Genomic DNA, 13,686 nt, shown 5'->3' on the forward strand with positions numbered 1-13,686 from the left:
TAATTTAACTTCGCTTTGTTTTCAATCTCGACACAAATCTTGAACAGTTTACAAAGTTATGGCAACAATGAAGTTCCTACATCAATGCCTGCAACATGTCCATCGACTGAATTTTTTTAGGTGCAAAAGAAAGTTTTCTTAGGGGGAGTCTGTGGTCACTGGTGACGAACTTTCTGTAGCTTCATTCCTAGAAAAATTTTGAACTGCTATTGAAAACCACAAAATGCTAGACCGACAGTTAGTCTCGTCAGGGTTTGCCTATGTATTTCTGTTAATTGAGGAACAAAAACGGGAAAAAAATCGAAAGTTTATGAAAAAGTGACAACAATAAATGAAGACGCTGATTACAATATCCAACTTTTTAAACATGTGTTAACATACAAGTGTTCCGGGACTTCGTGATTCTGATAACATTAAGCGAATGATAACATTAACCGTGATCACATTAAGCAGCGCCTACCATATTAAAAAAAAATTTTTTTAAGAAAATTTAAGTGGCCTAACAAAAGCTTAAAAAAAAAAAAAGGCACTGGAAGAATTTAAATGCTTTGAATATTGCCTGATCACATTTATGAAAATCTAAAGGACATCAATAATGAGTGGTAGACTGGAGAAAACCTTAAAGAATGTTTTGTGATTTATTGTAATAAATATGTGTACCATTTTGTTAAAAAAACAAACCCAGTGGCGCAACAGACCATAGGGGCCGCCAAGGCCAATATTGCCCATCTCAGTTGGGGGGCTCAGACTGAGGGCTCTGAAGTGCAGGGCAGACGTTCCGGCTAGGTGGTCAGCCGAACACGGAACTTTTTTAGAATCTATTTGCTACAGCGCCATGCATTTACTGCACTAAACTTGAAACGAGTTAGTGTGGAAGTTTTTTTTCTGATGCAACTGCAACAATAGTTTTTTAGCAATCAAGACACAAAAGCTCATCAATTGCAACTACAGGAAAAAAAATTTTTTTAATAGTAAACACATGCCTACATCTAATGAGAAAAGCATAGATCATTTTGTTAGAACATACAGTTTTGTAATTCTATCTCAAAATTTGCCGACACACAAAATAACATTTTTGATACTTCTCAGTGACTTCCCATCAGGGTATCCCTGATCCAGAGTTTCTTTTCAGGAAAAAAAAATCTGCACACCTTTTTTCTACATAAGCTTACCGACTAGGAATAAGACATAGCAAGTCTAATTTGCTGAGGGGGGGGGGGGGGCACATTTTCTTTGACGGACTGCTCTTGACTATGTGATTTGTACAACCTGCTATGGTTTCGTGCGACATGTATATTGCTGTTTTAAGTTCCGGGGTAGATCAGTTGTTTCTTGGGTGCATTTTTTAAATTATTTTTTACAGTACAATTCCATAGCAAAAGTTGCCTTTTTGTCATCCTAATATGCTTGAAAAATAATTTTATTATACATTTTTGAAAAGTTAATTGGAATTTTTTTTCTTAATGCCCACGAAGGGTTCATGGTATCGATTGGAGCATTGAAATTTTTTGGAGAGTGTGTTTTTAGGAGCTTTCCCATCCCTTTGGAAGGAACGGGTGTTCTGTCATATTTGAGGGGGGACGGGACAACTATTTTGGGGATGGTCTCCAGCAACCTTGTGTTTTTGTTAATTATTTGGGTATTTTGATAATTGAAACCAAAAAAAAAAAAAAAAAAGGAGCTTCCTGCTTTTCTGGTATAAGATGTAAATATTACTCTCCAAACCTCCCATCTACTTGCTCCTGAACCTTACTTTGTTATTCTTTGTGGTACACAAATGAGATTGAATTCTTATTGTATAACAGTTAATTTGCTACTCTTTGAAACATTTCGAAATATAAATATATTGTTGAAATAATATGCTTCAGTTGTGATATGTTTTTTAATACAGACTTATTTTAAATATCTTTTTATAATTTTGTGAATATTTTTGCAGAAGCACATCGAGCTTTGGAGCTCTTGGAAGAATATCATTGTAAACTAAGCAAGCCACAGGACAAGCAACTTCGTAATGCAATAGAAAGAGTTATTAGGATATTCAAAAGTAGATTATTTCAGGCTTTATTAGGTAAGTCAATTCTTTGAAGAGCCCTTTTTTTATGAACTTTTTACTTAGTTGATATACGTATATTCAATTGTTGAACCATGCCGCTCTACTAATGGTGGCATATTTACTTGGCATGGTAGTATGTGGTGCAGACTTTAACTTTCCATTCCTCGTCCTCCTCAAAAATGGTACATGACATTTATTGTGGAAGTAATTTATTGATTCAGTTTGTAAACAGAGCATAATGTTAACTATCAAGTTGGGCAAAAAAAAATTGTGCTTCTTTCTGTGTAAATGAAAGGCAACTTTTCATGTGGAAAGAACAATGTTTTTTAAACAATATAATGTCTCGTTTGTTTGACCACCTTTCGGACAACTTCAGGATTCTACACTTGAAAAAACTTTTTTTTTGGCAAAATTTTCTCTGAAGAACTATTTGATATACTCATCAGTATTGAAGTTTGAACTCGGGGTTGAGGCTCTACTATAACAGTGGAAGAAAAAACGAAAGAGATTGGAAGATACGGAGGAACTAAGCAAAACCAACATGAAACAAAACAGTTGTTAAAAGTTCAAATGTATTAAATTAGGTTAAATTTATTTTCAGAATAGTGATATGTACTGTAAAGTAGATGACATCATTCAGGGTTTTCACATTTACATTAGCATTTGAGGTTGTTCCTAATTTTTCTCTTATATCAAGAAGTATCAAAACAAAATGTTAATGAAAGTTCATTTTAAAACTTCTGATGATCCCTTGGTCCATGATACGTAGTAAGACATTTTAGCTCTAATGGGAATCGAGAAAAATGCATTTTTTAAAGGAACCAAAAATTCAGCTTTTGCCGTTTTTGAGTTTAGGGGGCATCACAGAAAAAAACTAATGGCGAAAAAAATCTAAAAAAAAAATCTTTTTTCATCACTATGTGAGTGGACTCAAACCTATGAATTTTATTAAAATTACTTGACATCTGAATGGTGCTTTTTTTTTTTTGTTGATTTGACATGGAATGACCTATATGACTCATCCTCAACTTTATGTTGACTTTGGAATGATACAGAAAATTTTCCAAGCAAAGATTAGCTGACCTGGAAAAGTGGAAGTCAAAAGAAATTTTAAGAATAATAAGATATTGCTGGTTATAACCGAGGTTTGCTCATAACTCATAACTCGGGGCTTCTTTGTTTGGGGATTCTTAAAACAAGAAGTTTACAAAACAGAAGTAGCAAGTTTGCAAGAATTGAGGGACCGGCTTGCTGAAGCAGTAGGGAAACTAAGGAATGAAATTTCTCCAAGAGCAATGGTTGTTTCCGTTCGCAGAAGGGCAAGAGCGTGTATCAGGTGTGGCGGTGACCAACTTCAGCAGCTATTGTAAATTTTGAAGGTTTATTAAATGTACTAATCGATGTTGGTGTAACATTTTTTTTATTGATTTTCCCTTTGTGAAAAGCACGGGAAAGTAATGCTTCTTTTATTTCTACGAATCGTTATCTCATATGTTTTTTCTCTGAATTAAATGTTAAAATTATCATTTTTATGTAAAAATATCATTTTCTTAAACAAAGAAAGCAACATGCAATCGTGAAACAGAAAATTCAAAACAGAAAAGTGCGGCTCTTTGCTGGTTTTCCTTTTTTAACGAATGCAGATTTTTAAACTGTTTCAAACAAAAGCCTGAATTTCAGCTGAACTTGAAGCCCAATATGATTTGTTGTTGTATCATCTGAAAGCTAATGGAATGGGCCAGTTTATGGTAGATTTGCCTGATTGTAGCTCTTACGGTTGTTTTTGAAAATGTCTATTAAAAATGTTGGCACCATTTTAATTCTGAGTGTGTCCAATGTTTCAAAGCTTGTAGCTCTCGGTAAAATGCGACTATCTTAATGCGAAATGTATCATTTTGTAAGAATTAGTCTGCTATATCTAAATCTGTATGTATTTTCCTTGTAGGTCTTACAGGAATTTCAGAAATCGGTTGTTTTCACAGAATTTTGTTTTTTACTCATTTTTCTTAAATTTACCATAACTCGGTTAGGGTTAAGGATTGGACAGGATAGTGGGTGATTTTATGCTCCGCTTGGGCTCTTCTATCACCCCCTTTTGTATGGCAGATTCGATCGAACTCACCCTGTATATACAAGAAATAATAACTTCCAAGAAACATACGTACGTGCAAAGTTCTACATCTTTAATTTTACGTTGAAAAAAAAAAGTGTGTAGGGCTCTTATTGCATTTTAAAACTTTAAGATAAATGACGATATGACTGGGGCAGTGCTTCATCATCATCATAGTTGGCTCGACAGCCCAGGGTGGGCCAAGGCCTTCCTTTGGAGAATCTTCCAAGACGTCCTACTTTTTGCCTGGGTTTTCCAATTTTTAACTTTGAGAATATCGAAGTCAGATTCAACAGAATCCAACCATCTCATTTTTGGTCGTCCCCTTCCTCGAATTGTCACGGGTTTTGCAGCAAAAACTTTTTTTACTGGGTTTTCTTCGTTCATTCGAGAGACATGGGCCGCCCAGTTCATTCTCCTAATTTTTATGCTTTTTATTATGTCAGGTTCTCTAAACAATCTGTAAATTTCAAAATTGAATCGTCGTCTCCAGACACCATTCTCATTGATGCCTCCAAAAATGCTTCTTAAAACCTTTCTCTCAAAAATTAATATCTTGTGCTCTCCGGTTTTAGTCAAAGGCCATGTTTCAGAAGCATAACTTAGAACTGGTTCTACTGGTTTACTAAGTTCTACATCTTTAATTTTACGTTGAAAAAAAAAAGTGTGTAGGGCTCTTATTGCATTTTAAAACTTTAAGATAAATGACGATATGACTGGGGCAGTGCTACTGCATCTAATTTTGCCAGAAAATAAGTGACACCCAAGTGGAAACCATTTAAAAGATGCAGGCGGTTTTCAATGATGATTTTCAGTCACATATCTTCTACTTGATTTCAATGTTTTTGGCGAAAAACCAGACTCTTGTGATTCAACAAGCACCTTTCTCTCCTGATAAGGCCTCCTGCAACTTCTGGCTGTTTTCCAAACTCAAGAAGATATTGAAAGATGAAATACTTCAGACATGAAAGGACATTATGACTGCAATGACAACAGATATAAACTGTTTCTAAGATCTTGGAATTGACACTGTTATTTCTTATTTTACTTTTTATGAATAAGGGTGCTTATCCAACTTAAAGGCAGCACTGCTTTGAGAAGTTTAGGGAGTCCCAGTCCCAAGGAGGGTGATTTTTTTTTCACGTTTAGGGTGATTAGGTTTCCAATGTTTGCTAGCTTTCTGCCAAAGGTTGGGTACTTTTCCAACAGACCTTGTAAGTAAAATGAATTTTTCCTCCTTAGTAGCTAAGTGTCTAACGCCGATACATTATACCAGTTTTATCAGTTAAGTCATGCTTTTGCTATGGAGGAAGCTAGCCACCAAAGTAAGGTTACACAAAGTGAAATTTCGCAAAAAAAGGAAATCAGGACCCCAAGTTTTATCTCTGTTCAGATTCCTGACCAGTGTCCTCAGCCCAATAACATTATGTTCGAGACCCACTTGTGGGCCGTGGCTCATGGGTTGAGAACCGCTGGGCTAAAGAGTTAAAAAGACTGATTCATTATTATTATTATTATTTTTTAATGGATCAATTTTCTGATATACACTGCTTGACATTGAAAATGCAACACCAAGAAAGAGTGGTCAGAAAGTGATGAAATTTGGAACGAAGACAGAAACAGCAAGGAATAATAAATGATCTTAATTTCAAAATGATAGGCAGAATATAGAGCCAGAACGGCGTCAGCTCAGTAGGATGTAGTACCGTGGACAGTGATACATGAACAAACATGTCTAGGCATAGAGTCAATAAGGGTGCGGATGGTGTCCAGAGGGATGGCTCTCCATTCCTTTTCAACCACTTGCCACAGTTCGTCTTCTGAACGAGGCAGGGACAAAGTCTGCAAACGGCGTCCAACAGAGGCGCCGACTTGCAAAAATCATTGGGGGGGGGGGGGGCTGGCCAGGTCATCACCGGGGGTTTAGGGGGTTATGTAATCCCATGGAGGTTCCCCCCGCCAAATAAAAGTCGTTTGTTGTGCCTTGAAAATGCCAATTTACATATTTTCTGGTGTGTATAATTTAAAAAACAAACAGTATGTGGCATGGCGTTTTCAAAGTAAAACAATCCAAAAATTGGTATACAAATTTTTCTGGTTCAACTAGATCATGTCACTTGTCTTAGTAAGAGACATTTTTTTGTTCTATTTTATGGGGAGTCATGCAGTGCCGTAGCTAGGCATGGAAAAGGTAGGGCGCTTGACTTGCATTGAAGGGCACTGCCAGAGACGCCGACTTAAAAAATATCGGGGGAAAGGGGGCATGCCGCAGGAAATTTTCTAAATTTGAGATGAAAAATAGTGAGTTTTAAAGTTTTTTTAAAAATCATATAATCAACATTAGGACCTCGAAAACTCGACAAGCCCGACACATATTTTTTGGCTTCGAAAAACGGAGGAAATAAATACAAACACACACAGTATTTTTGTAAAAAGGAAATTTAATTTACGCATGCTTTTTAAGACCAGTTGTTTTTACATTAGTGATATCGGCTAACATATTCAAGTGTAAACGCAGTCTCTCAATGTCTAGGTCATTTTTGAAAAACTCGGTTGATTTTTCAAAATGTTCTCTTCTCTTTCACCTCTGTTTAATAAAAGCAAGCACTCTTGTTCAACTGCAATGACCTGTGTGCGTCCAGTTGATGTAAATCGCCCAATAATGCAAAATTGCACCATTTTACAAACCTCAATGTATATTGCCTTGTAGTACAGTCAACTCCCGTCTTACGCGAGGGATGCATTCCAAGATCTCTCGCGTAGGTCGAATTTTCGCGTTGTGGAAAAGGGTATGTGTAAAATTTTTTATAAACGTACCCAATTATTTTAGACACTTGTAAACACCCCCTCAAACTGTTAAAAACCATCTCTTAACTAACTGTACATTACTGTCTCTTGCATAAAGAACTGAATGTTTACTTGTATTTAAAAAAAACGTTTTATTCAACATAAAATACTGCTACGATGTACAAAATCAATGATTAATGGGAAAGAAAGAAAAAATAAACCGGTATACGGTAGACACAGTATATAGTAAGAAAAGCAAATGCATCTTTAGTTGTACTGTACAGTCGATCAATTAATGATATTCGTACACAATACATGAGCAGTTTCCATTTTCTTAAATTTTTGCAAGACACTACTCGGTGAATTTTTACGGATTTCCTTTTCTTGACTTGTAATTGTATATACAGAAGAATCACTCATACCTAATTCTCGTGCTACCTTCAACGCATTTTTTAGTTGACCATCAGCTTTTCAAGAAGCTCTAGCTTTTCCTTAATTGTCATGAAACTTTCTCTTTTTATCTTCACAAACTTTAGATGAAACAGCGCTCTTAGGTGTCATTATATTTCATTAACTTTCGCATTTAAAATGAAAAGGGAACTTCTACTCTCAGCAATGCTAAAAGGATAAAGATCCATTCATGAAAAAAAAATTTTTAGTAGCCAATAACAAAGCTGATACGAACACACCACGATTCCCTTCCGAGAATTTTCGTGTTGCGGTGAGGAATTCGCGTTAGGTCTGAATACTGGAGAAAAAATCGTGTTATAGCTATTTCGCATAAGTAGCGCGAGTCAAATGTTTTCCTTTGGGATTTTGAAAGTGTGCGGTAAGCTGCCTTCATTGTTTTCATACTTCTTTGGTACACGTCGATTCGGAGGAAGGGAAGGATCATCATTTTGTAAAGGTTTTCTTTTAAACACGATTTCCAAAAGTATTCAAAACTATCACGCCTCCCATTTTATATACAAATCAAACTCTCATATATATTTTTCCAGATCAACAACACTTAGGTGAGCGCGCCGCAGCGCTGCCCACCGGCAACAGACTTGACCCGTAAGTTCGCGCACTGGGACAAATTTTTACAGTACAGTGGTGGACAAAATTATAGACTCAATTTTTTTTTCTTTTGTTTCAATTACAACATGACTCAGTTTAAATTATTTTCATTGAAGTAATGATGAATAGTTGAAGAAATAAGTTCTAAAATTAGTACATCTTATCAATTAAATTAAAAAATTCATAAAATTAGAAAATTTGCAAATTTAATATTTTATCATTACGTGAAACCTGGACAAAAGTATAAACTCGGAGGTAAAAAATGCAGGATTACAAGAAAGTTTCGTTCCAAAATGTTAATTTAACGCCATAGAATGAATAAATGTTGCCATCAGTGATTGCTAAAAGTTTTTTTTTTGGAAATTAATGAGAAACATATAACTGCACCGCTGGACAAAATTATAAACTCATTTTTTTTTTTCATTTTTTTCAATCATAATTTAGCTCAGTTAAAAAACTTTTTGTTCCAATAAAGATAAATAACTGACTAAATACTCCTAAATTCAGTATAACTCATAAACTTTATAAAATAAATAATTTAATTTAAAAAATCTCAGCTTTTGTATCTTTATAATACATGAAGCCGGGACAAAAGTATCAACTCAAAGTAAGAAACTTTGAACTTTGGTAGAATTTTATTCAAATACGTAATCATTTCATAACCAAAAATGAACCAATGCTGAATAACAAAATTACAAACTTACAATACTGCATAAACACAATTATAAGCTGACAAAGTTTTAATTTTTTTTTTTTGAGGTTCATTAAGTTACATTTGCAATTACTTCAGTAAAACAAACGCATAGATTTAGGAAAATGTAATTTTGCTATTAACATGGATAAATTGAAAATAAATTCAATATTTGAAATGTTTTAAAAATTAACACTGCATTAAATCTAGCCATTAGTGTAAACTACAAACTTTTAAAAACAAGTTGTGCCCCCAGTTTTCTGAATTACCTCGAATATGCGGCTGGGCATGTAGATTTCACTAGAGTTTTCAACAGCTGCAGTGGCATATGGTTCCATGCTGAAAGTGTTGCCCTTTTTAATTCCTCTGTGGTTTGGTATTGGTGCCGATCATGATAAATTTTGCGAACCGTGGTCCCCCAAAGATTTTCAATCGGATTAAGATCCGGACTACGAGCTGGCCATTTGATAACTTTGATACCCCAGCGCTTGAACCATTCTTTTGTACTTTTTGCTGTGTGTACACTCGCGTTATCTGGCTGAAATAACCAGTTACCTCCAGGAATCAGATGAGCAAAAGGTAAGAGATGATCTTCCAGTATTAATTGGTAATCTTCAGCGTTCTATCTTCCATTAAGAAATGCCAATCCTGCTTTACCACGCTGAGAGAGTTATTTATCTTTACTCGAACAAATTTTTTTTTAACTGAGTTCAATTGGTGTTTTCCCATTTGGTCCAAAAACACCGTTCAATTATGACTGAAAAAAAAAGAAAAAAAAAATGAGTTTATAATTTTGTCCAGCGGTGCATTTATATGTTTCTCATAAATTTCCAAAAACAAAACTTTTAGTAATCACTGATGGCAACATTTATTCATTCTATGGCGTTAAATTAACATTTTCGAACGAAACTTTCTCGAAATCCTGGATTTTTTACCTTTGAGTTTATACTTTTGTCCAGGTTTCACGTAATAATAAAATATTAAATTTGCAAATTTTCTAATTTTATGAATTTTTTAATTTAGCTGATAAGATGTACTAATTTTAGAACTATTTCTTCAACTATTCATCTTTACTTCAATGAAAATAATTTAAACTGAGTCATGTTTGTAATTGAAACAAAATAGAAAACATTTGAGTCTATAATTTTGTCCACCACTGTACTCGCAGCACTGCAACACTATCATCATTCGCACCACTCGTTTTCAGTTAACCTGCTTACACAATTGTAATAATTATTTGTTTTAACTCATTACTGAATATATTTTACAAGGTAAACTATCTTCAAACAAGGAAAATAAAAGATAAATTTATGAGTTTAGAAAGCATAATGTAACTTATAATTTTCTTGATTTATTGGGGGGGGGGGCTCTGCTCCCTCAAAAATATTTTTGAGGGGGCTCGGGCCCCCTCAAGCCCCATGGAGTCGGCGCCACTGGCGTCCAATCACATCCCACACATGTTTGATTGGACACAGGTCAGGAGAGTATGGTGGCCAGGAAAGCATCTGTGTGCCTTGGAGAGCATGTTGGCAGATGCGGGATTCATCGGAGAACATGACATTTCGCCATTCTGTCATCCACGTCAAGGGCCCCCATATAGGGGAGCAGGGGGGGGGGGGCTTGAACCCCCCTTAGAAATTAGAACTTCCTTCCTTTTAGTATTTTTTTCTTTTCAAAAATGTAAAAACATTTCTTCTCCAGCCATTAATGAATAAGTTATTAAAAATGTCAAATTTTAATGACTCTCATCTGTCCTGAAATCAGCTTCCATGAGGAAAATATCCTGTTAAACCATGGTTAAAATATCTGAGCCTCCTCTTACAATTTTACATATGGGCGCCCATGATCCATGTCGCTCTAGTCCGGCACCATACTAAACGTTGCTATCTATGTTGTGGGGTCAATGGCAGTCTTCTTAACGGACGCCTTGATACCAGACCACGTGCGACCAAACGATGGGAAATGGTTCTGGTTGACACGCGAACATTCAGGGTTTCTTGCCTCTGCTGCAGAATCGAGGAACAAGTGACTTGTGAGTCTGCTACAGCTTGTCAAGGGATGCGTCGATCCATGCATTCTGACATCACTCTGGCTGCCCCTGAGCCCCTCAATCTTACAACATTTCGTTGTTCCAACCACCTTCAGCACAGCTGATGCACTGTGCTCGCATCCATATGGGTATCAGCTGCGATTTGACGTACGGACCAACTTCCCCTTCTCATTCCGATCACCATGCCCCTCGTAAAATCATCTATCTGCTGGAAGTGCCTTTGTTGACAGCGGCCTGGCATTCTCTCGTGTTACATGTATCCTCTCTAAGACAAAAACCAAATTTCTTCTATAATTCTCTAGTCAAAAATAACGACACGAATATTGCCCATTCTGCAAGTTCCTTCTCTTATATCTTACTTCGCGTGCGTCTGACAGGTGCGCATTACACATCATTTACATACAGTGATCTCTCGCTTATATGCGACCTCTGTTATACGCGTTTTTCACTTATTCGCGTTTTTCTCACGGGCCCGGCCAGCGATATAGGAAAACAATGTTAACTCTTGTTCATTTATACTCGAAACCTAACATGCACCTTTCACTTATGCATGATAAAATTTTTTCACGTTTTAGTTAAATTGCCTATTCACGCTTTGCTTATCGGAAGATTTGTACCCTTGTTGATGCCTCTTGGAATGCTTTTACACACCTTTATTCCAATGTACAAAATGTTTCGAAGAACGCATTTTTTTCTCGCAAGTGTGCAATTAGGGGTGCAGTTAGTCTCATGATTGACATCGAGAGGGGAGAACGGGTTACATGCGAAAAGGTTGAGGTTCCTAAAAGTCGTGGTCAAGCGGAAAGCATTGACATAGCGTATCGAGGATCTTTTATATCCTCACAGACTATGACACTGATCACGCGACAGTTTTTAGGTTTCGTGGAATTCGCTTACATACTGTACAGTGTATAAAAAATGACAAAACGTACAACATCAAATTTTACATTTTTATTAAATTACAATGCATAAATGGAAATTATGTGCGTATTTATTCATTAGTATCAGTAATGTACTATTAGTATTACTATAACTGTTGAAAACTTACTGCATTTTAGCTTATTTTTGGGGTGTTTCATTTATGCGCGAATCTCACTTCTGCGCGAAAATTTCGCTGTCCCCTTTGGTCGCGTATAAGTGAGAGGTCACTGTAACTCAGTGATGTACGTCGACTTTAAAATTTGCATAAATTTCTGAACACTCTTTCTTGGTGTTGCATTTTCAATGTCGAACAGTGTACATTGCGTAGTAGTGCTGTAGTTGGTAAGGAACGAGGGGATAGCGTCTCCTGATGTGTTTTTTTTTGTTGTAAAAATAATGCGCATGTTCTTTGATTTTGTTTCAAACCACCTTGGGGGGTGATTCCCCCCCCCCTTCCCAATTCAAAATTAAATTCTTTATTTCAGAAGCCCGTCAAGTGCACTTTTTAAACTTTTTAGAAAACTAAAAAAAACTTTCTAATTTCGAAGTAAATAAAGTTTTGGCCTGTTAAAGAAAAAGGTGTTTCTTAAACTCCAAATAAAAAGTTGAAATATCAGTTAAACGAGAAACGCAAAATAAAGAAATAATCGGAGACAAACGAGACAACATATAACATATCGTGTATGCAGGGGGCGGATGCAGATTACCATTTTAGGGGAGGTCATGGTGAAGAATACCCCCCCCCCCCCCTATAAACTAATGTATGGTTTTAGATCCGAAAAATTTCGGAATTTGACTGTGTCATTAAAAATCTCCAAGTCGGTCAGATATAAGGCACCTAATAATCCACAATGGCTACTTATTAATTTTATCAGCAATGCCGAGAAATAGGATTTGTAATATTTACTAAATTAATTAATAAATTGAAAAGATCACTAAAGCCGTTTGCATTTTTTTCATAAAGTGTTTGAACACAATGTGGTCTTATAATATTGTGGACTGTTTGGGGGGGGGGGGCATTACCCCCATGACCCTCCCCTTGTATCCGCCACTGGCCCAATATAAAGTAAAACATTCAAAATTAACGAATTTTGATGTTTTTGTAGAGCCTCCGAGATCTGAACTTGCAGGAGGAAAAAACACAACTTTTATGCTCAAGAAGGAGTTAAGAACAAAAACACTTACACTGGTGTGCAAAAATTAAGGACGAAGTCGAAAAATTAGCATATCAGCTGAACGAAGAGGCAGAGCGGACAGAAAGACCAATCAGGAGATTAAGTAAGGTGATGTACAGTAGCACATGCGCAGATATGCAGGCAGACGTAATGGGGGAGTGTCTGAGTAGTATAAAGCATGTTGTCGGTTTAAGATCAGTATTTCTGGCAAAGAGATTGCACGCCGTATAGCAGTTAAAATCACACCGAGTTGCTGCCTCAGCAAGAAATGGCGAATAATCAATCTGTTAGACGACATCTGGATGATTTTACCCAAGGTCGAATCATTGGGAAGTTGGAGGAAGGCCTCAGTGTGACAAGTGTGGCTGCAGAGTTCAGAATTGCAAACAGCATCATTTCACGACTTTGGAGACAATTTCAAACTACAGGAACAGCTATCTGGGGGTTCAGTAGTGGTCGTCCATGAGGAACCACACCCGCAGATGACCGGTACATTGTCTTACAGGCCAGAAGAAACAGGCGGGAGAAATCACTAGACACACGACACAGGCGACTGAACGACCGATATCGCGTTTTACCGTCGCCAGAAGACTGCACGGTGGTGGTCTGTTTGCACGACACCCTATACGGTGTGTACCTCTAATGGCTGCCCATCGGAGAAGGCGTTCTCTGTAGTGGCCGGGAACATCGGAATCGGAGAGACAATGAATGGGGACGAGTACTCTTTACAGATGAGAGCAGATTCAGTCTGAGTAGCGATTCTCATCGCATACTCATCTGGAGAGAGCGGGGAAGCCTCAATAATCCCTCGAACATCATTGAAAGGGACAGGTATGGATG

At 36.7% G+C, this 13,686-nt stretch overlaps 1 protein-coding gene across 2 annotated transcripts in view; it reads left to right on the forward strand.

Moving 5' to 3' along the window:
• The window catches only part of LOC129227577 (disks large 1 tumor suppressor protein-like), a 358,608-nt gene that overhangs the window by 16,641 nt on the left and 328,281 nt on the right, over positions 1-13,686 (forward strand). For both annotated transcript variants that reach the window (XM_054862160.1, XM_054862161.1), the window contains exon 2: positions 1,937-2,068. In XM_054862160.1, the coding sequence (XP_054718135.1) occupies positions 1,937-2,068 (132 nt within the window). The remainder of the gene's footprint in view (positions 1-1,936; positions 2,069-13,686) is intronic.

The sequence above is a fragment of the Uloborus diversus genome, chromosome 8 (genome assembly GCF_026930045.1).
Source record: "Uloborus diversus isolate 005 chromosome 8, Udiv.v.3.1, whole genome shotgun sequence".
Lineage (NCBI taxonomy): Eukaryota > Metazoa > Arthropoda > Arachnida > Araneae > Uloboridae > Uloborus > Uloborus diversus.